Below are 22,337 nucleotides of genomic sequence, written 5' to 3'. Positions count from 1 at the left end.
ATAATAAAAGTGATAAGGCAGACCATCAAATGGATGTGCCCCAGCTGAGGCAACTGGACTTGTAAAAAATATTTGGACAAAAACATCGTAAACTGGAGGTTAGATGCTCTCAGTGTACGAAAAAACATCTTGTACAGTATAGGCTGATAGAATTAGTCTTAGAACTTTTCCAGCAAGTTTTTAAGCTTAAATTCTGAGAGTTATAATGCCAGCTGAAATGAACTGGCTTATATTGTCTTACCGAGGAACAGTAGTATAAAATTAAAATAGTCAATTAAAATTTAAACAACAACAATCTGTGTGAAAGCACAGGACTACCAATGCAGATTGGATTTAAAAAGCAAGGTGCCAGAGAAAAGACAAGCCCGTTGAGTGGTGCCTGACATTCTATACCTGTTCTCCCCTTGAGGCATTTGCTGATTCAAAAATTGCACAGGTGGAGAGGCTGAGAAACCAAGCGAAAAGCTCTGCTAAGGGGCAGAGAAGTAGGGCAGCACCTTCATCGGTCTCAAGGGGACTGGGAGCACAAACAGGAGATCAGAGCTAGTGGGGTAGCCGCAGGAAAAAGGAGGTTCAGACAAGCGAGACTGATAGTCTCCACACAGAATTCCAGGATGGCAGCTATTTACTTTCAGCACTTTAAAAATGTCATCCCATTAACTTCTACCTTCTATTGTTTCTGTCAATAATAGGTGTTAGCAGGATTGTGCAGCAACTATCACTTGCATGCAGTGCTGGTCAAAGTATAAGTGGTACAGTCATTTTGCAAAACAGTCGGGCAGTATCTAGTAAAGCCAATGCTTACATGCACCATGCCTAGCAGTCCACTTCTGGGAAAGACCTAGCAGAAACGCATATGAACATCTACCAAAAGACATACAGAAGAATGTTCTTAGTATTAAGAACTGGAAACAATCCAAATGTACTTCAATAATGGAATAGATGAATTTGGGCATATTCATATAATGATCTATACATCTGAGAAAATATGACTTTGTTGCTCAAGAAAACACGGAGGAATTTCATATACATGTTTGAAAGCAAGGAGTACATTCTGCACATACAGCTCCACTTATATGATGCTCAATGATGGTAGTCTCAACATTGTTACCTTTGGGGATGGAGTACAATGACTGAGGCACCCCAGCAGTCTCTGGGATTCTATTGCTTCATATGGGTGGAAAGAGAGCATGTTCACTTCATAAAAATTTACAAATTGTGCACTTAGGAGCTCTTCACTTTGCAGTATGTATGTTAAACTTTAAAATTAGTTTTAAAAAGGAACTCTAAGACTTAGCAATATGACAGTCATATTATAAGAGAGATCATCTGAAAAACATTATGTAGCAGCCAGAAGTGTTGGATAAAATATAACCAACACTTTTGTAAATGTATAAATGACTTCTCCAAAACGTAAAGTGTCAAGGGCCATGACTGGATAAGGTACTGATTTCTCTATCCTAGGGAAAGAATGATAAAAGATAAGCCATAAGAAATTGCAAGGTGTTGGGTCCTCATGAGATTCAGAGAGAGAATAGACTCCTGTATAAAAGAAAGACATTGGAGGGCTATATTCTAAGTGTAAAATTACCTTAAAGGAAGTAAATTCTACCCTTAGGCTAAGTCAAACACAAAGGTTGTCTGTCTCAGCCAGTGCTATGTCTGAAAAAAATCAACAATGAAGAAATCGTTCCTGAAAATTTGTAACCATGGTCTTGTCTTTAGCTGAGAATCACATTTATATTTTCTGCTTGTAGCAAGAACCATCAGGCAACTGATCTGGAAAAAGCCATCAGGGGATATGTCCAGCTTTTTCTTTACTTTCCCAGAAAAGCAGTGAACAGCAAAGAAGCTGGAGCCAAAAGAATGTGTGTACTCCAACTCAAGAATTTTCTTTTTCTGATTTTATATCAGCAATATTTTCAAATAGAGATCTTGCCTTAGAGGGAGGCATCTGTACTTCATAATTAAGAAGGAACATAATGTCTTTGGCTTAGGTATCCTCCACAAAACAGGCCTTTTTAAAAACTATAATGTCTTTGACTTCACATTTAATTCCGCAGACTCTTAATAACCATTATATGGAGTTTGCGCTCTCAAGGACCTTGAGATCTCAAGGATCTTGCAGCACAGAGCAAAGTCATGGGCAAATGCTGATCCAAGCACATGACACTCAACTCCTGTTTTAGTTCATCAGTTCTTTCAACTGCCCCCCTCATGTAATGACTTCAAGATCCTTTTCCATTCTGGTTCACAAAATCAAGAAAATTGAGCAGATTTATAATAAGTAGCTGATGAAATTAAAGTCGTTGCAGAGGAAGTGCTCAGAGACTAAAGATGAAATGGAAGCCAAGCAAATACAACAACCTGAGTCGGTTATGGAGAGCATCTTAAGTTTCCATTTCTAGGAAAGCAGTATGGTACCATGAATCTGGAAGCACCAGAGGCACAGAAAATGTAATGGAGGAGAACACACTCATACCACACACCTTCTGAAAATAAGAGGAACACCTGAGTTAGCTGAGGTGTGTCCAGCCTTTGCCAAAAGAGTGCGATTCTAGTCAGGAGAACGCTTTCCTGACACTTACGTGACCAAACAATAACTCACAACAAGTTTGAATCCCTGAATGTCCGTCACTAAGATACACTGTTTCTATGCACATGCATGTGACTGACAGAGTTTAGCTTTAGAAAATTCTTGACATGCAGTGAATCCCCTAAGCAATTTTGGGTGTGCACTTATTCCGTGTATATAAGATTGAATACTTAGGTGAGATGATTTTCACTTTCAACACATTATTTTCACATCATGTGACAATTTAAACCTAGTTAACAGTGTTACAAAACAAACCAAAAAACCCAGGAATGACTTAGAATTTCCATCGCAGTGTCTCAGTTGCCCTTTCTAAGCCCACTGGTGCTCCTAGAGCTGCTTCAGACTACTAACAGAAATATTTAGAGTTCGCTAGTAGTGAAATACATTTTCTATCTTAATCTATTAACAAAATGGCATTATTTTCATTGTTAGAAAAATCTGAAGGAAACCTGGAGGAAAGAGCATAAGCTTCAAGGGAAATAGGGCTGGCCAGTCTGGCCTCACCCCTTCTCAGGTTACAGCTTTAGTTTCTCACTCCTGACCTGATGCTTAAAGGCCCCACAAAAATCACCTTTGTAGGGACATGGATCAACCTGGAAACCATCATTCTCAGCAAACTGACACAAGAGCAGAAAATCAAACACCGTATGTTCTCACTCATTGGTGGGTGTTGAACAATGAGAACACATGGACACAGGGAGGGGAGCATCGCACACTGGGGTCCGTTGGGGGGAAATGGGGGAGGGATGGGGGGTGGGAGGAGATAGCATGGGGAGAAATGACAGATACAGGTGAGGGGAAGGAAGGCAGCAAACCACACTGCCATGTGTGTACCCATGCAACAATCTTGCATGTTCTTCACATGTACCCAAAAACATAAAATGCAATAAAAAAAATAATCACCTGGCTCCACTATTTTACTTCCGTAATTCTCTCGTACAAACTAGTTGCTACTCCCAGGTCAGGTCTCTTCCCGTCCACTGAGCACAGCTGGGGAGTCTTGTCTCTACGCTTTTGCCCTGAGTGAGTTCCTGGAAGACGTGTTCTCCAACGCTTGAACCTCCCATTCCCAGTTGTAGAGCTACTGCAATCTTCCTAGCACATAATGCTTTCGATGGCTACCTCAGTCCCCAGTAACTCGTCTTCCTGTAAACTCCCACGACGCTTAATGCCAGGTTCCACTTGGCACTTACCTTTGTCCTGGTATTTCTGACATCTGATCTATTCAGATAATATCAGCCCAACTAAACTGCCTGCTCCCTGAAAGAAGAAACCAGATTTCTATCTTTCACTTTGTAATTCCCCAAGGGGCCTGGCATGGTTGGTTTGTGTTCTGAAACTCAGTGCATGACTTTCTATTTATCCCTTTAAATTGAAGGACAAAAAGATAAAAGTAGAGGGGAAAAAAGAGAAAAGGATAAACTGTGTAGAGACCACTCTGCAATACCTTTAGGTATCTGGACTTTGAAATGATAATGACCTCGAAAGAAAGCATCAAGATAGAACTTCCTCTTTTTTCTGAGAGGCATTCAAGCAGTGTTTCTGGTCACTTCCTTTTACTTTTTGACAAGGATATACTTGTATACCATCAAACATGGCCCAAAGCCTGCAGAAAATACCAGTTCACATTCCCTTTTCCTCTGCATTATCTCTACTAAGGTACCTCAGAGCTCAGTCAGTACTAGGAGAAGCAAAGTCACATTTTGCTGTGGAAAGTTTGTGTGCAACTTAATTACCGATGTGAAGATACTAAGAGGTGGGGCATTTAAGGGGTGATTAAGTCATGAGCGTGGAGCCCTCATGGATGGGATTGGGACCCTTAGAAAAGGGCTTGAGGGAAGGGGTCTGTTCCCTTCCTTCCCCCTTTTGTCTTCTGCCACGTGAGGGCACAGCGTTCCTCCCCTCCAGAGGCCGCAGCAACATGGTATCACCTGGAAAGCAGAGAGACAATGCCCTTACTAAAACCTGCTGGTACCTTGATCTTAGACTTCCCAGCCTCAACAACTGGCAAAAATAAACTTCTGCTGTTTATATTTTACCCAGTCTGAGGCATCTTATGATAGCAGCACAAGTGGACTAAAGCACGCTTCCTATACACTAGCTCTGACCAGCAGGGCAACGGCTTAAAAAGCCAATCGGCCAGCTTTTTCGCCACAGGAACCAGCTCAAAGATGACTGGATATACAAAGCAAATCATCTTGGTTTTGTCTGAAGTCACTGGTTATAATGAATGGTTCTCAAATTTGGTTGCATATTAGAACCATCTGGGGGCCTTTAAAAAATCCTATACCTAGCTGTGCCATTTAATATGAATCTCTGGGAATGAATGTAGGTGTTAGTGTTTTCAAAAGTTTACCAGGTAAACTTCTGAAAAGACAGCCAAGTTTGAGAAGCAAACTTGATCCATCAGCAACGTTCATTCCGCAGTGGTAATGTTAGAAAACACTGGCCCATTTGGAAATGAGCAGTGACTACAGATGGCAGTAGAACTTATTTTTGATTACTCAGATGGCTGGATATCTAGTGTGCAGCTAAGCCAATCTTTAGTGTGTCTATGTTTTTCTCTGCCCTATAGACCCCATTATCATCTCTACCTAAAAGTAAACAAGATTCGTCTAGAAACGACAACACTACATTTACCTTTCTGTTAGTGGGTAGAGGAGTTCCCTGTGGTTCTTGCCCCTGACTTTTCATTAGAATCAACTGCATTATTTAAAGTACCAATGCAGGGCCCTAATCTCAGAAATGCTGGTTCAATTTGTGTAGAGCTATGAATCTTAATTCATCACCAGAAAACTCTTTAGAAATGCATATACATCATTGAATACCTTGCAGCCATAAAAAACTGAGTTTGTGTCCTTCATAAGGACATGGATGAATCTGGAAACCGTAATTCTCGGCAAACTGACAGAAGAACAGAAAACCAAACACCACATGGTATCACTCATAGGCGAATGCTGAACAATTAGAACATGTGGACACAGGGAGGGAAGCATCACACACTGTAGTCAGTTGGAGGGGACTAGGTGAGGGACAGCTGGAGGGTGGGGGTTGGGGGTGAGGGTGGGGAGGGATAACATGGGGAGAAATACCAGATGTAGGTGATGGGGGGAGGAAGGCAGCAAACCACTTTGCCATGTATGTACCTATGCAACAATCCTGCATGATCCGCACATGTACCCAGAGCCTAAACAAAAAAAACAAAACAAAAGAAATGCAAATTCTCAGGCCCTCTCTCAGACCTGCTGAATCAGAAATTTGGAGGAAGAAGTAGATGGGAGCAGAAATCTATGTTTTAATAAGCCCTCTGGAGAATGCTGATGCTGCTGAAGATAGAAAGCCACTGGTCTAGGTAGGGCACAGCTTTCAGTGATTTCTTTGGAAAGTTCCACAGATGTGTCTACTGCACGCCCCAGGTGGAGGCTCCTGGGTTAAAGAGCATTGGCTTGGATAGTTGATATGTGTCCTTTCATTTCCATGCTCTCCCAGTTTCCAATCCTCCATTAAGAAGCAGAGTATGATTCACTGGGTTGAGTCTGAGAACTCATATGATACTTGTGTTACGTTGAAAAATAACAGAGTTGGTGCTGGTGTGTCCAAGCCTTTTTAACAACTGAATTAGATTAGCAGTGAAATCCATCTAACTACTCACTCGAACATTTGTGAATAAAATTCCCTGTACTCATCATCCCTCCCCCCACCACCAAATAGACTTTCCACCAAAGTAAAATAGCCAGTTATCAGTGACTCTGTAGCCAAATATAACCATCTATTTTTTGATAGGATAAGAGAGACATGAATATAATGGGTATTCTTTATTTTGAAAGGGGCCTTTAGGTCAAAATTCCATGTTTCAGTTCAGTGTCCCTCTCATCCTTCAAAAAAACCTTAATAGTTTAAAAATCTCAGGGATTTTATTTGTGCAATGATGACATTTAGAATTCCAAATTCTAGAGACTGCATGAAAGTCTCTGGCAAAATATGTAATCAATGGAATCTTTATATGTACATCAATTCATACATTACATAAAAGAGGTTACTGTGCAATGGCTAATGCCTCAGAGTGGCAGACAGACTGGCTGTTTTCTTGTCCTACATTTGACTGGGCCTGGGGGTAGAGGGGACGGTATCACCTCCTGTGGAGTGCTGAGAATATTTCATGAGAAAGGAAACAACCCTATTGCTCAGTTTATGTATCTGAGAATCTTTGATAAGTTGTTGGTGTGGTACAAAAGATCTAATAGCCTTAGACAAGAGGAGCAGCTGAGATTGCAAGCATGCCTCTCTTTATACATGTACCAAAGTCAAAGGAGCTGTTCACTCACGGAGAGCTAGGGGACCCCAATCAGTTTACTGAGAGTTTACCTCGAGGACAGTAGATGTCTGGAGCCCATCGGTTGCACTCATAATTGTCTGCTGCCTTTTCACAGGTGAAGCATTTAAATCCACCAGGATATGGTGTGGCTACAAAAAAACAAGAGAAAAGATTAACTTTTCGACAAGGCACAGAATCGTGTGAAGTTAGACATTTTCATTAAAAATAAATTCTCAAGACAGCTTAGCTGTCTCTTAAACATTCAACTACTATATGACCCAGCAGTTTTATTCTTGGGCATTTATCCCTGAGAAATGAACACTTGCATTCATGCAAAAATCTGTAAACAAATGTCAACAGCAACTTTATTTGTAATAGCCCAAAACTGGAAATATCCTTGATGTCTTTCAGTGGATGAATGGTTAAACTGTTGGACATCCATACTATGGCATGTTAGTAAGCAATAAAAAGGAATGAACTATTAGTACTTCTAACAACTTGCATGAATTTCCAGGGAATTATTTGGAGTGAATAAAGCCCATCCCAAAAGGCTATATACTGCATGGTTCCATTTATATGACATTTTTGAAATGATTAGTGGTTGTTAGGGGTTAGGGATGGCAGAGGTAGGGGGAGGGGTGGGGAGAGAGGCAGGTTTGAGGCCAGGAGGAGGGACTCTTGTGCTACTGAAACTCTTCAGAGTCTCAGCTGTGGTAGAGGATACACAAACCTACACATGGTAAAATAAGTAGAACTAAACACACATACATACACACAAAGTAAAACTAGGGAAATCAGAATGACATTAGAATGACATTGGTAAATTGATTGTATCAATATTAACATGTTGGTAGTGATATTATGCTACATATATATATATAATTTTTGAGTTTTGCTCTTGTTGCCCAGGCTGGTTTGCGGTGGTGCAATCTTGACTCACTGCAGCCTCCACCTCCCAGGTTCAAGTGATTCTCCTGCCTCAGCCTCCCAAGCAGCTGGAATTATAGGCATGCACCACCACATCTGGCTAATTTTTTATTTTTAATAGAGATGGGGTTTCACCACCTTGGCCAGGCTGGTCTTGAACTCCTGATTTCAGGTGATCCACCTGCCTTAGCTTCCCAAAGTGCTGGAATTACAGGCATGAGCCACCACACCCAGCCTATGCTATGGTTTTTCAAAATGTCACCACTGGGATAAAGTGGATAATGGATCTCACTGTACTTGAGTTATTTCTTAAACTCCTGGCCTCAAGGGATTCTTCAGCATTGGCCTGCCTCTCAAAGCGCTGGGATTATAGGCATGAACCACCACATCTATCCTCACTGTACTATGTCCTAAAATTGCATATGACCTTAAAATTATCTCAATGAAATTTTTAATTAAAAAATGCATTCTCTGGATTTCTAGTAACTTATGTCAACTTATATACATATGCTAACATGCAAATAAAAATATTGGGTTGAGTCATTACAAAATTTCCTGATCTTTGACCATTTCAATCTACGAAAGTGGCAAATTCTCTGGTTCACTGTATCATTTCAGATCTGCTGTTGTTATGAATCCCTGGAGATGCTTAGCATCAGCTAAGAGAAGAGTCTTCATTGCTAAAATATGTGCTGCTCATGCAGAGGTGACCTTCTTCAGGTGCCTCTCGGACCCAGGTCCATAGAAGCTGGATGCCTACGGGACGTGAGGATGAGGCATCGGAGGGCTAGGCACCAGCTCTAACCTGAGGACTAGGCCATTCCAGGAAGCCCCACTTATCTCTTCCCACAGCTCCCACTGGTGCGTTGCCTCTTCCTGCCTTCAGAAGGAACTCTCCTCCAAGTGCTTCTTCACCTAAAAGCTCAGGTGTGGAGGGTCACATGAGAGTCATGCTCTGGAGATTGTCAGGGGCACCCAGGCCTTCTCTCCACAAAAAAGATGAGGATCACTGAGGCATGTCAGGCCCAGCTGTTCCTTGTCCTTATCACTGATGTGCATTTAATTGCTTCTTAGCTCTAATCATTTGCTTGCTTCACTAAAGTTTTGCCTTTCATAAACAAAACTTTTTTTTTGAATTTGTAAAATTACCTGGCCTATTTGAAAGCTGCAAACACTCAAACACTTCATCTGCAGGAGCCAACTGTTCTCCCTAGCAGATGGCTGAGCCTGCATATCCCACTGGTGGAAATAATCATCTCAGGGTAAATTGCTCTGCCCACATGGAACCAATTAGGTATGTTATCAAAAATAAATGAAGGAAAAGGCAGCAGCTTAAGGCCAGAATGAGGAACCAGATATCACTTTGATTTTCACCTTGCCAAGAATAGCTGCCCATCCATGTACTTGCTTGCAATACTTTACAGAGCTGCCTATGACAATATCAAATAATGTATCATGATCAAAAGTCATAAAATGTCTAAAAAAGACAAGTAACCAGAACTTTTTATGGGCCCATTTGTCATCTAGATGATTAAAGAACCTTTCTTAGTCTCTAAGTCTCTCCATGTAGTTAGTAACTCAAATTCATAAACAGAATGATAAAAAAAAAGTGCATAGATCATTTTACAAAATAATGGAAAGCAGCTTAGACAAGGTATCCAACTACATTTTCATGAGGAAATTTTAAAAGGAAAATGTCATATAATTGTGATAAAGAGAAGTAAAGTGTTTTGTAAACTATGAACAAATGCTTTTTATATCTTCACATTATCCACCTATAGAAAAATGGGTTACATTTGAATTGAAAGGTTCTGTTTAGGCAAGTACAGCAAAGCATGTTGTATCACACTTCATTTTAGCACACTTTGCAGATGCTGTATTTTTTTACAAATTGAAGTTTTGTGGCAATCCTTCATTGAGAAAGTCTATCAGTGCCATTTTCCCAATTCCATGTGCTCCCTTCATGTCTGTCACACTTTGGAAATGCTTGCGATATGTCTAAATTTTTCATTATTTTTGTATCTGGATGTTGACTTGTGATTAGTAATCTCTAAAATACTATTATAATTGTTTGAGGGCACCACAAACTGCACTCATATAAAATGGTGAACTGAATAAATGTGTATATATTGACTGCTCATCAACCTGCCCTTCCTCTCTCCCTTTCCCTGCCCCAGACCTCTATATTCCCTAAGATATAGCAATACTGAAATTAGGCCAATTAATAACCCTACAAATTTCTCTAAGTGTTCAGGTGAAAGGAAAAATAACACAGCTTTCACTTTAAGTCAAAACCTAGAAATGCTTAAGATTGGTGAGAAATACATGTTGAAAGCTGAGACAGACTGAAAGCTAGGCCTCTTGTGCCAGTTAGCCAACTTGTAAATGTAACAGAAAGGTTCTTTAAGGAAGTTAAAAGTGCTACTTCAATGAATACATGAATGTTAAGAATGTAGAACAGTCTTTTTGCTGATATAGGGAATGCTTGAGTTGTCTGAATAGAAGATCAAATCAGCTGCAGCACTCCCTTAAGCCAAAGCCTAATCCCTGGCATGGTCCTAACTCTCATCAGTTCATAAAGGCTGAGAGACATGAGGAAACAGCAGAAGAAAAGTCAGCAGCTAGCACAGAATAGTTCATAAAGTTTAAGAAAAAAAATCTATTTCCATACCACAAAATCATAAGGTAAAATAGAAAGTGCTAATGAAGAAGTAACAGCAAGTTATCCAGAAAATCTACGTAAGATCACTGAAGATGACAACACTAAACAAATTTTCAGTGTAAACAAAACAGCCTTATATTGGAAGTAGATGACATCTAGGACTTTCATAGCTAGAGAGGAAAAGTCAATGCCTGGCTCCAAAGGAAAGCCTGATTCTTTTGTTAGAGGCTAATGCAGCTGGTGACTTTTAAATTGAAGCCAATGCTGATTTGCCATTCTTAACATCCTTGAGGCTTTAAGAATTATGTTAAATCTACTCTGCCTGTGCTCTCTAAATGGAACAACAAAACCTGTTTTCTTTTTTTATTATTTGCAGAATGGTCTAATGAATATTGTAAGCCCCCTGTTGAGATCTACTGTTCAAAAAAAATTATCTTTCAAAATGCTACTGCTCATTGGCAATACACAAGTTCACTCAAGATCCCTGATGGAGATCTACAAGGAAATTAATGCTGTTTTCATGCCTGTGAAACCAACATCCATTCTGTAGCCGATAGATCAACAAGTCATTTTGACTTTCAAGTTTTGTTATTTAAGAAATATATTTGTAAGCCTATAGCTGCCATAGGTCATGACTACAGTGATCAATCTGAGCAAGGTAAATTTAAAAATCTTCTAGAAAGGATTAATCATCTAGATGACATTAAGGACATTTGTGATTCATAGGAGGAGGTCAAAATATCAACATTAACAGCAGTTTGGAAATACTGATTCCAACCATCATGGATGACTTTGATTTCAGCAGAGACAGTAACTGCAGATGTGGTGGACATAGCAAGAGAGCTAGAATTAGAAGTGGAGCCTGAAAAGGTGACTAAATTGTTGCAATCTTATGATAAAAGTTACATGAATTAGAAGTAGCTTCTTACGAATAGCAAAGAAAGCAGTTTCTTGAGATGGAATCTACTCCTTGAGAAGATGCCGGAACATTGTTGAAATGATAAACAATTTGGAACGTCAATAGTACTGTCGATAAAGCAGTGGCAGGGTTTTGAGAGGATTAATTCCAATTTTGAAAAGTTCTTCTGTGAGTAGAATCCTGTCAAACAGCATCATATGCTACAGATAAATCTTTTGTGAAGGGCAGAATCAGCTGATATGGTAAATTTCATTGTTGTTTGTTGTTTTATTTTTAAAAATTGCCACAGCTACCCCAGCTTTCAGCAACCACCACCTGATCATTCAACAGCCATCAAATCAAGGCAAGACCTTCCACCAGCAAAAAGATTATAACTCACTAAAGACTCACATTATGCTTAGCATTTTTAGCAATAAAATCTTTTTAAATGAAGATATGTACATTGTTGGCTGAGCATGGTGGGCAACAATGTAAATTCATTGATTAGATAATCTCAGCACTTTGGGAGGCCAAGTCAGGTAGATAGCTTGAGCTCACGAGTTCAAGACCAGCCTGAGCAACATGGAGAAATCTTGTCTCTACTAAAAATACAAAAATTAGCCAGGTGTGGTGGCACACACCTGTGGTCCCAGCTACTCAGGAGGCTGAGGTGGGAGGATTGCTTGAGCCCAGGAGGCAGGGGTTGCAGTAAACGGAGATTGTGCCACTGCATTCCATCCTGGGCCACAGAGCCAGACCCTGCCTCAAAACAAACAAAAAGAAACGTACATTGTTTTTTAGACATAATGCTATTCCATACTTAATAGACTATGGAATAGTGTAAACACAACTTTTATATGCACGAGGAGACCAAAAAATTTGTGTCACTCTATTGTGATAATTGCTTTGTTGTGGTGGTCTGGAACTGATCCTGCAATAATCTCTAGAGTATTCCTGTATATGTCTGAAGAATTAAAAAAAAAAAAGGTTCTCAAACTCCAAAGCCATGTAATATTCTTGCAGCTATAATTAACCATATAAAATATTTTGGGAAATTGTCTTGAATGGATACATTTAAAAAGTTTCCCCAGAATGCTGGGAAGATGGTCACCTAAGAATAGCTCAGGACTTCAGCTCCCAGTGAAAGTGCAGAGGGTGAGTGGACGCCGCATTTCCAGATGAAATTTTACTGCCCACAGACCAGGAGATACCCAGGCAGAGGGATCACCAGCGCTGCAGTCCCAGCCCGTGCGGCTGTTTTGGCCCCCGCGGGGCTGATTTGACCCGAGCGGCTGCTGTGACCACGCCCTGTTGCAGCGGATCTCCGTATAAAAGCCACTGGTCTGGGAGCCCTCTTAGCTGGCGAATGGAGCCCTGAGACGGCAGAGTTGCCCATTCATCTGAAATAGCCAGGCCAGGAGATTCCTAGGCAAAAAATCCGCCAGGAGCCAGCGACGCTGTTTGAGCCGACTCAGTGAGTCGCAGCACGGGAGATACCGGCGCCTTTTCAACAAGCAACTTGCACGCGGTGTCGCTCAACTTTAAAAGAAAAGACTCTGAGTGAGGGAGCCAGGTGATCAGGCTCGGTTGGTCCCACCCCACCACCCCCAACAACAACGAAAACAAAAACAGTAATTGGAAACCCTCTGGGTTGAGCCCTTCAAACCAAGCACAGCTGAACCCAGGACGGTCCGGCTTGGTAGGGGAGGGGCATTCGCCATTACTGAGACTCTCCACCACTACAGAGGCAGGCTGCCGTCACTGAGGCAACCTGCCACAACAGAGAGAGTCCGCCATAACAGAGGCGGGGCCACCTTGCCGAGACAGTTCTAAGTACACCCATATAAACAGGACTGCAGGGAAGAGCACAGGGCAGCTGGGCAGAGCCCACAGCAGCTCAGCAAAGCCTCTGTGGGCAGGCAGTGGCTAGGCGTGCTGCTAGCTGGGCAGGGCAGACCTGAAAGAAAAATCAAAAAAGGCAGTAGCGCAACGGAAACTCATAAAGCCCCAACTCCCCGGGACAGAGCACCTGGGAACAAAAAGTGCTTTATGAGTTCAGCTGCAGCAGACCTAAACGTACCTGCCCAGCAGCTCTGAACCAACAACGGAGCTCACAGCTCAGGACTTAAGCCCCAATAAAAGATAGACTGTCTCCACAAGTAGCTCCCTGACCCCCATAGATCCAAAGACTCGCCTCATAAAGGAGAGAACAGACTGACAGTTGGCAAGCATCCTTCTGGGACAAAGATAGCTGAAGAGGAAACTGGCAGCAACCCTTACTGTTCTGCAGCTGCTGCAGGTGATCCCCAGGCAAGCACGGCCTGGAGAGGACCTCAGCAGTCCTACAGCAGAGGAGCCAAACTGTTAGAAGGAAAGCTAAAAAAAAAAAAAAAAAAAAAAAAAAGAAGTAACTTTAGCATCCATGAACTAGAAACTCACTCAGAGACCCAATCTGAAAGACAGTAACTACAAAGACAACAGGTGGATAAACCCACAAAAATGGGAAGAAACCAGCACAAAAAGGATGAAAACTCCCGAAACCAGAACACCTCTCCGCCTAAAAGGGATCACAACTCCTCACCAGCAAGGGAACCAGACCGGATGGAGAAGGAGGGGGATGAAATGACAGAATCAGACTTCAGAAGGTGGGTAGTAAGAAACTACAGTGAGCTAAAAGAACATGTTCTAACCCAATGCAGAGAAACTAGGAACCTTGAAAAAAGATTGGACGAAATGCTAACGAGAATGGACAGCATAGAGAGGAATATAAGTGAATTGATGGAGCTGAAAAACACAAGAACTTCGTGAAGCATGCACAAGCTTCAACAGCTGAATTGACCAAGCAGAAGAAAGGATGTCAGAGGTCGAAGATCAACTCAATGAAATAAAAAGAGAAGGCAAGAACAGAGAAAAAAGCACAAAAAGGAATGAACAAAATCTTCAAGAAATGTGGGACTATGTGAAAAGACCTAATCTACGTTTGATAGGTGTACCTGAATGTGATGAAGAGAATGAATCCAAGCTGGAAAATACTCTTCAGGATTTTATCCAGGAAAACTTCCCCAACCTAGCAAGGCAGGCCAATATTCAAATCCAGGAAATACAGAGAACATCACAAAGATATTCCTCAAGAAGAGCAACCCCAAGGCACATAATAGTCAGATTCACCAGTGTTGAAATGAAAGAGAAAATGCTAAGGGCAGCCAGAGAGAAAGGTCGGGTTACCCACAAAGGGAAGCCCATCAGACTCACAGCAGAGCTCTCAGCAGAAACCCTACAAGCCAGAAGAGATTGGGGGCCAATATTCAACATCCTTAAAGAAAAGAACTTTCAACCCAGAATCTCCTATCCAGCCAAACTAAGCTTCACAAGTGAAGGAAAAATAAAATCCTTTGCAAACAAGCAAGCACTCAGAGATTTCATCACCACCAAACCTGCTCTACAAGAACTCCTGAAAGAGGCTCTACACATATAAAGGAACAACCAGTACCAGCCACTCCAAAAACACACCAAATGGTAAAAGAGCATCAACACAATCAAGAAGCTGCATCAACTAACCAACAAAACAGCCAGGTAGCATCAAAATGACAGCATCAAATTCACACATAACAATACTATCCCTAAATATAAATGGACTAAATGCCCCAATCAAAAGACACAGACTGGCAAATTGGATAAAAAGCCAAAACCCATCAGTGTGCTGTATCCAGGAAACCCATCTTACATGCAAGGATACACAAAGGCTCAAAATAAAGGGATGGAGGAAGATCTACCAAGCAAATGGAGAGCAGAAAAAAGCAGGAGTTGCAATTCTCATCTCTGAAAAAATAGATTTTAAAGCAACAAAGATCAAAAGAGACAAAGAAGGACATTACATAATGGTAAAAGGATCACTGCAACAAGAAGAGCTAATGATCCTAAATATATACGCACCCAATACAGGAGCACCCAGATACATAAGGCAAGTTCTTAACGACTTACAAAGTGACTTAGACTCCCACACAATAATAGTGGGAGACTTTAACACCCCATTGTCAATATTAGACAGATCAACCAGACAGAAAATCAACAAGGATATCCAGGACCTGAACTCAGACCTGGAACAAGCAAACCTAATAGACATTTACAGAACTCTCCACCCCAAATCCATAGAATATACATTCTTCTCAGCACCACATCACACCTACTCTAAAATTGACCACATAATTGGCAATAAATCACTCCTCAGCAAATGCAAAAGAACAGAAATCATAACAAACAGTCTCTCAGACCACAGTGCAATCGAGTTAGAACTCAGAATGCAGAAACTAACTCAGAACCGCACAGCTTCATGGAAACTGAACAACTTGCTCTTGAATGTTGACTGGATAAACAATGAAATGAAGGCAGAAATAAAGATGTTCTTCAAAACCAACGAGAACGAACACACAACATACCAGAATCGCTGGGACACTTTTAAAGCAGTCTCTAGAGGAAAATATATAGCAATGAGTGCCCACATGAGAAGAAAGGAGAGATCTAAAATTGACACCCTACCATCAATATTGAAAGAGCTAGTGGAGCAAGATCAAAAAAAACTCAAAACCTAGCGGAAGACAGGAAATAACTAAGATCAGAGCAGAAATGAAGGAAATAGAGAAACAAAAAACTTCAAAAAATCCATAAAACCAGGAGCTGGTTTTTCGAAAAGATCAACAAAATAGACAGACCACTAGCCAGATTAATAAAAAAGAAAAGAGAGAATAACCAAATTGATGCAATAAAAAACGATAAAGGGGATATCACCCCAGATTCCACAGAAATCCAAACCATCATCAGAGATTATTACAAATAACTCTCTGCACATAAACTAGTAAACCTGGAAGAAATGGATACATTCCTGGACACCTGCATCCTCCCAAGCCTAAACCAGGAAGATGTCAAACCCTGAATAGACCAATAACAAAGTCTGAAGTTGAGGCAGCAATAAAGAGCCTACCACCCAAAAAAAGCCCAGGTCCAGATGGGTTCACAGCCAAATTCAACCAGACACACAAAGAGGAGCTGATACCATTCCTTCTGAAACTATTTCAGACAATCCAAAAAGAGGGAATCCTTCCCAAATCATTTTATGAGACAAACATCATCCTGATACCAAAACCCAGCAGAGGCTCAACAAGAAAAGAAAATTTCAGGCCAATATCCATGATGAACATAGATGCAAAAATCTTCAATAAAATACTGGCAAACCGATTGCAACAGCATATCAAAAAGCTCATCCACCATGATCAAGTAGGATTCATCCCGGGGATGCAAGGCTGGTTCAACATACGCAAGTCCATAAACGTAATTCACCACATAAACAGAACCAAAGACAAAAACCACGATTATCTCAATTGATGCAGAGAAGGCTTTTGACAAAATTCAACAGCCCTTTATGCTAAAAACCCTCAATAAACTAGGTATTGATGGAACGTATCTCAAAACAATAAAAGCTATTTACAACAAACCAACAGCCAATATCATACTGAATGGGCAAAAACTGGAAGCATTCCCTTTGAAATCTGGCACTAGACAAGGATGCCCTCTCTCACCACTCCTATTCAATATAGTACTGGAAGTTTTAGAGCAATCAGGCAAGAAAAAGAAATAAAGGTATTCAAATAGGAAAGGAGGAAGTCAAATTGTCTCTATATGCAGATGACATGATTGTATATCTAGAAGACCCCATCATCTCAGCCCAAAATCTCCTGAAACTGATAAACAACTTCAGCAAAGTCTCAGGATACAAAATCAACGTGCAAAAATCACAAGCATTCCTATACATCAGTAACAGACTTAAAGAGAGCCAAATCAAGAACAAACTGCCATTCACAATTGTTACAAAGAGAATAAAGTACCTAGGAATACAACTAACAAGGAACGTAAAGGACCTCTTCAAGGAGAACTACAAGCCACTGCTCAACGAAATAAGAGAGGACACAAACAGATGGAGAAACATTCCATGTTCATGGTTAGGAAGAATCAACATTGTGAAAATGGCCATACTGCCCAAAGTAATTTACAAATTCAACACTCTTCCCATCAAGCTACCAATGACCTTCTTCACAGAACTGGAAAAAAAAAAACACCTTAAACTTCATATGGAACCAAAAGAGAGTCCGCATAGCCAAGTCAATTCTAAGCAAAAAGAACAAAGCAGGAGGCATCACACTACTGGACTTCAAGCTATACTACAAGGCTACAGTAATCAAAACAGCATGGTACTGGTACCAAAACAGAGATACAGACCAATGGAACAGAACAGAGGCCTCAGAGGAAATACAACATACCCACAACCATCTGATCTTCAACAAACCTGACAGAAACAAGCAACAGAGAAAGGATTCCCTGTTTAATAAATGGTGTTGGGAAAACTGGCTAACCATGTGCAGAAAGCAGAAACTGGATCCCTTCCTGACACCTTACACCAAAATTAACTCCAGATGGATTAAAGACTTAAACATCAGACCTAACACCATAAAAACCATAGAAGAAAATCTAGGCAAAACCATTCAGGACATAGGCATAGGCAAGGACTTCATGACCAAAACGCCAAAAGCAATGGCAACAAAAGCCAAAATAGACAAATGGGACCTAATCAAACTCCACAGCTTCTGCACAGCAAAAGAAACAGTCAGTAGAGTGAATTGGCAACCAACAGAATGGGAAAAAATTTTTGCAGTCTACCCATCTGACAAGGGGCTGATATCCAGAATTTACAAAGAACTAAAACAGATCTACAAGAAAAAAACAAACAAGCCCATTCAAAAATGGGTGAAGGATATGAACAGATACTTTACACAAGAAGACATATAGGAGGTCAACAAACATATGAAAAATGCTCATCATCATTGGTCATTATAGAAATGCAAATCAAAACCACATTGAGATACCATCTCACGCCAGTTAGAATGGCAATCATTAAAAAATCCAGAAACAACAGATGCTGGAGAGGATGTGGAGAAATAGGAACACTTTTACACTGTTGGTGGGAATGTAAATTAATGCGACCATTGTGGAAGACAGTGTGGCGTTTCCTCAATGACCTAAAAATAGAAATCCCATTTGACCCAGCAATCCCATTACTGGATATATATCCAAAGGATTATAAATCATTCTACTATAAGGACACATACACACGAATGTTCATTGCAGCACTGTTCACAATAGCAAAGACCTGTAACCAACCCAAATGCCCAACGATGATAGACTGGATAGGGAAAATGTGGTACATATACACCATGGAATATTATGCAGCCATCAAAAACGATGAGTTCACGTCCTTTGTAGGGACATGGATGAACCTGGAAACCATCATTCTCAACAAACTGACACAAGAGCAGAAAATCAAACACCGCATGTTCTCACCCATAGGCAGGTGTTGATCAATGAGAACACATGGACATGGGGAGGGGAGCACTACACACTGGGGTCCGTTGGGAGAAATGACAGATACAGGTGAGGGGATGGAAGGCAGCAAACCACACTGCCATGTGTGTACCTATGCAACAATCTTGCATGTTCTTCACATGTACCCCCAAACCTAAAATGCAATAAAAAAAATAAATAAATAAAAAGTTCCCCATCAAGTTTAAAATATATAAACAACTTTCAAAGACTGGACTTTAAAATAGCTTGTAAAATTTGAAGTGGAAGGATCAAAGCAGACATTTTGGAAAAAAGAAATATAAAGCATTTGTCAAAGAATAGCATTTCTCAAAAGAATGATCATCATATTCCAAGGTTTATGGTTGCAAGCTACCCAGACCACTTCAGTTTGCATGATTGATTCACTGGGGCATCCAATTTTATCTGTCTGTCACTGCAGCCAGTAACATTTTGGCTGGAATATTGAATTAGTTATTCCTGGAAACTTGCCCATCAAAGAGATAAATTAAGAACTCTGAATGAAAATTGGCAATCCAACTACTCCAAGAACAAACTTATTGAGACCCTAACACTAATAAGTTGTAGTGTTCTCAAATTTGAATTAGTTAATAGACTTTTCAAAATGATCTTTTGTGAGACAAGTGACATAATTAAACATATATTTCTTACATAAGCAGGCCTGGATTCTGAAATTAACTCAAAGTATATTGAAATTTAAACAGTAATGGGAACTAAAATACTATGGCAGCAAAATGAAGTTTTGGTTAAATTCATTTATCTCTGCGTTTGTCAGCACATATCACTAGCAATTAACCAAATTATCTCATTTTTGGTGAGTTTGTTTTTAAAATCTACAGCTCCGTATCTGTGCACATTCTCAATGGCTGCTTTAATATTTGCTTATAGGAACTTTTATCGACATCTTGGCAGATAATACTGATTTGTCATTAATCAGGGTGTGATTATTCAGTAATCTCTACAAACATACTGCTTTAAGTGGATAATTAAAGTATAATACGAAGTAAATGGTTAAATTCTTCCCTCTTGAGATATTTTGCCAAAAATAGGGTCTACAGATGAACACCTATCTCCAGTAACTTGCTAATTGATACTGCATCTGATAAAGAGGTTTCTTTTCTTTTCTTTTCTTTTTTTTAAAAAGAAAAAAGAGGTTCCTAAGAGATGTGCTATTTGCTTCTTTGTTACTTCAAAGCATTATAGAGCAAGCAGAGTTTCAAATTGTTGTGGCCCCAGCTGTGAATGAACCTAATTTGGCTCTTGATCACAGAGTTAATAAGCTCAGTACTCTGTATTTCAGGGCATAAGTCCTTGGTCCCTTAAGAGAAGGTGATTGTAAAGAAAAAAAGAAATGCCAAAGTGCCCAGTTACTTCCTGTAAAATAATCTGTCCATTAACTCTTGTGGTCAGCCATAGTTCAACCGACCATCATTCATTTGTACGGTATCAGAAAAGATTTAGTCTTTGTTTCCATCTCTTGCAACTTTTGCCTAGACAAAGGCCTTCAGTTACCAAAACCGTGGTGAGAACAGGCTTGTTTTGAAAGGTACGCTGATGTGCAATGCATCCAAACATTTTTCTATTCTTACCAAATTAACTTCCACTGTTTTTGAAAACTGGACACAAATATTAAAATTCTAGAAATCTGATAAATGTATCTTTTCTCAGTCCACTTTGCAACAAAATACTGTTAAGTATAGGTTTAATACGAACATAATTCTGATAGAAATAAATACATTATCTGGTCCCTTCCTAGAAAGTCCTCTTATTCTCTAAGACTTAAGTAGTATAGTCTAAACAAACTTATGTGGCTCTCTACGTGGGCACAAACAAGCCCCCACAGGAATACAGCTCTTCGGTGCACACGATTAAGGAAAGATTCAAAACATGCAACCAGGGGAGAAATGGATATTCTTAAAGGTTTCTTTCTAAGGAAAGAAATGGAGGCCAAGAATAGATTGCAGCCACTTAGTATATAAACTCTGCTATCTCTTATGATATCTGACTACCAAATAAGCAGCTCCATTTCTCTTAATAGTAACTCTTGTTTTGAATGGTTTTATTTTGATTTGGCATTTTAATCACAGGCTTGGAAGAAATTCATTTTTTCACATTAAAAAAGCAAAGAAAAACTCAACAGCAAATCACACCAGGATTATAGAAAAGAATATTATTGAGGAAAATGCTTCAGATTTGAAAGCCATAAAGTTTCTCCCTTTTAAATGTTCAGAAACTTCAAAGATTAGGAAACCAGAGAGCAAAAAAGATTAGTCATGGGAGGCTGAATTTTCCCAGCCTGGGTTCCAATCTCTCCCTTTACTATCAGTGATGGCTCTTCTGGGCATCTGAATGATGAGAAATGAGCTTCTATTAGTCTGGTACGGAAAATGTGTGTTTCTTCTCATACCTCCAGCATCACCACATTTCTCTTTCGGCAGGCTCCAAGCTTCATGTGACATATTGTAACATTAATGAAATGTAGCTGACTCACTGACCCAAAGAACCCTGTTTGTGCCTTCATCTACAAAGTGAGGCGACTATGTAAATAATTCAAAATCAAACGAATCCCATACTTCCCTCACTTTTTACAGTCTATGTTCAACAGATATGTTTATTTGTAGAGAATACATCTTAGTATGGTCTTATGCTCAAGGACCGAGAACCATGCCATCTAAAAAATCAAAATGTGGAAACACACACCACAACTCCTATAATAGTTCAAAGAAATGAGAAGCTAATGCTGATTTAAAAGTGGACAGAATAAAAGTTTTGGCCCAGCACTTTGGGAGGCCGAGGCAGGTGGATCACGAAGTTGAGAGATCGAGACCATCCTGGTCAACAAGGTGAAACCCCGTCTCTACTAAAAATACAAAAAAAATTAGCTGGGCATGGTGGCACGTGCCTGTAATCCCAGCTACTCAGGAGGCTGAGGCAGGAGAATTGCCTGAACCCGGGAGGTGGAGGTTGCGGTGAGCCGAGAACGCGCCATTGCACTCCAGCCTGGGTAACAAGAGTGAAACTCCGTCTCAAAAAAAAAAAAAAAAAAAAAAGTTTTGGCCAAGTAGGAGCCATTCATAGTAACTTCACTCTAACAAGAATTTATACAGTCCTCCCATCATAAGTTATGGAGGGAAACTAAAGAGAACTTGGACCCCGGTCTGCTGGTTAATCATCCACTTATAATCTCACTTAGGAACTTCTATCCTTCTCCATGTTTCAAAACCGTTATCAGAAAACCTCACCAATACTTTCTTTTACTTTTATTTGCATTTGTTTTATTTTGCATTTATTCCCATGCCATACGTTTTTGTTTATTTAGTTTCTTCTCGGATATTTTTTTCTTCTGTGCAGCCTCCTATTCTGGTTTAGGAACAATTTGATTCTTTTCAGTAAGGGTCACCAGGGAGCTGGTTCAGCAGTGCATCTTGGATGCCCTGCTTACCTGGATAGGCTCAATAACCAGTGAATCTACATCTAAACCCTTAAGTAGCAGCATAACTCTCTGCATTTC

At 40.2% G+C, this 22,337-nt stretch overlaps 1 protein-coding gene across 2 annotated transcripts in view; it reads right to left on the bottom strand.

Annotated features, from left to right (window-relative positions):
* The window catches only part of LYPD6 (LY6/PLAUR domain containing 6), a 154,861-nt gene that overhangs the window by 17,998 nt on the left and 114,526 nt on the right, over nt 1–22,337 (bottom strand). The window contains exons 3-4 of one of the 2 annotated variants that reach the window (XM_074399706.1): nt 6,962–7,060; nt 3,439–4,527 (exon numbers count right to left, since the gene is read on the bottom strand). In XM_074399706.1, the coding sequence (XP_074255807.1) occupies nt 4,373–4,527; nt 6,962–7,060 (254 nt within the window). In that variant the 3' untranslated portion in view covers nt 3,439–4,372. Of the gene's footprint in view, nt 1–3,438; nt 4,528–6,961; nt 7,061–22,337 lie in introns of those variants that run through there. The other variant, XM_003921984.4, reaches the window with a different exon arrangement.

Source organism: Saimiri boliviensis, chromosome 5 (assembly GCF_048565385.1).
Source record: "Saimiri boliviensis isolate mSaiBol1 chromosome 5, mSaiBol1.pri, whole genome shotgun sequence".
Taxonomy (NCBI): Eukaryota; Metazoa; Chordata; class Mammalia; order Primates; family Cebidae; genus Saimiri; species Saimiri boliviensis.
This window is presented reverse-complemented; position numbering and strand designations above follow the sequence as displayed.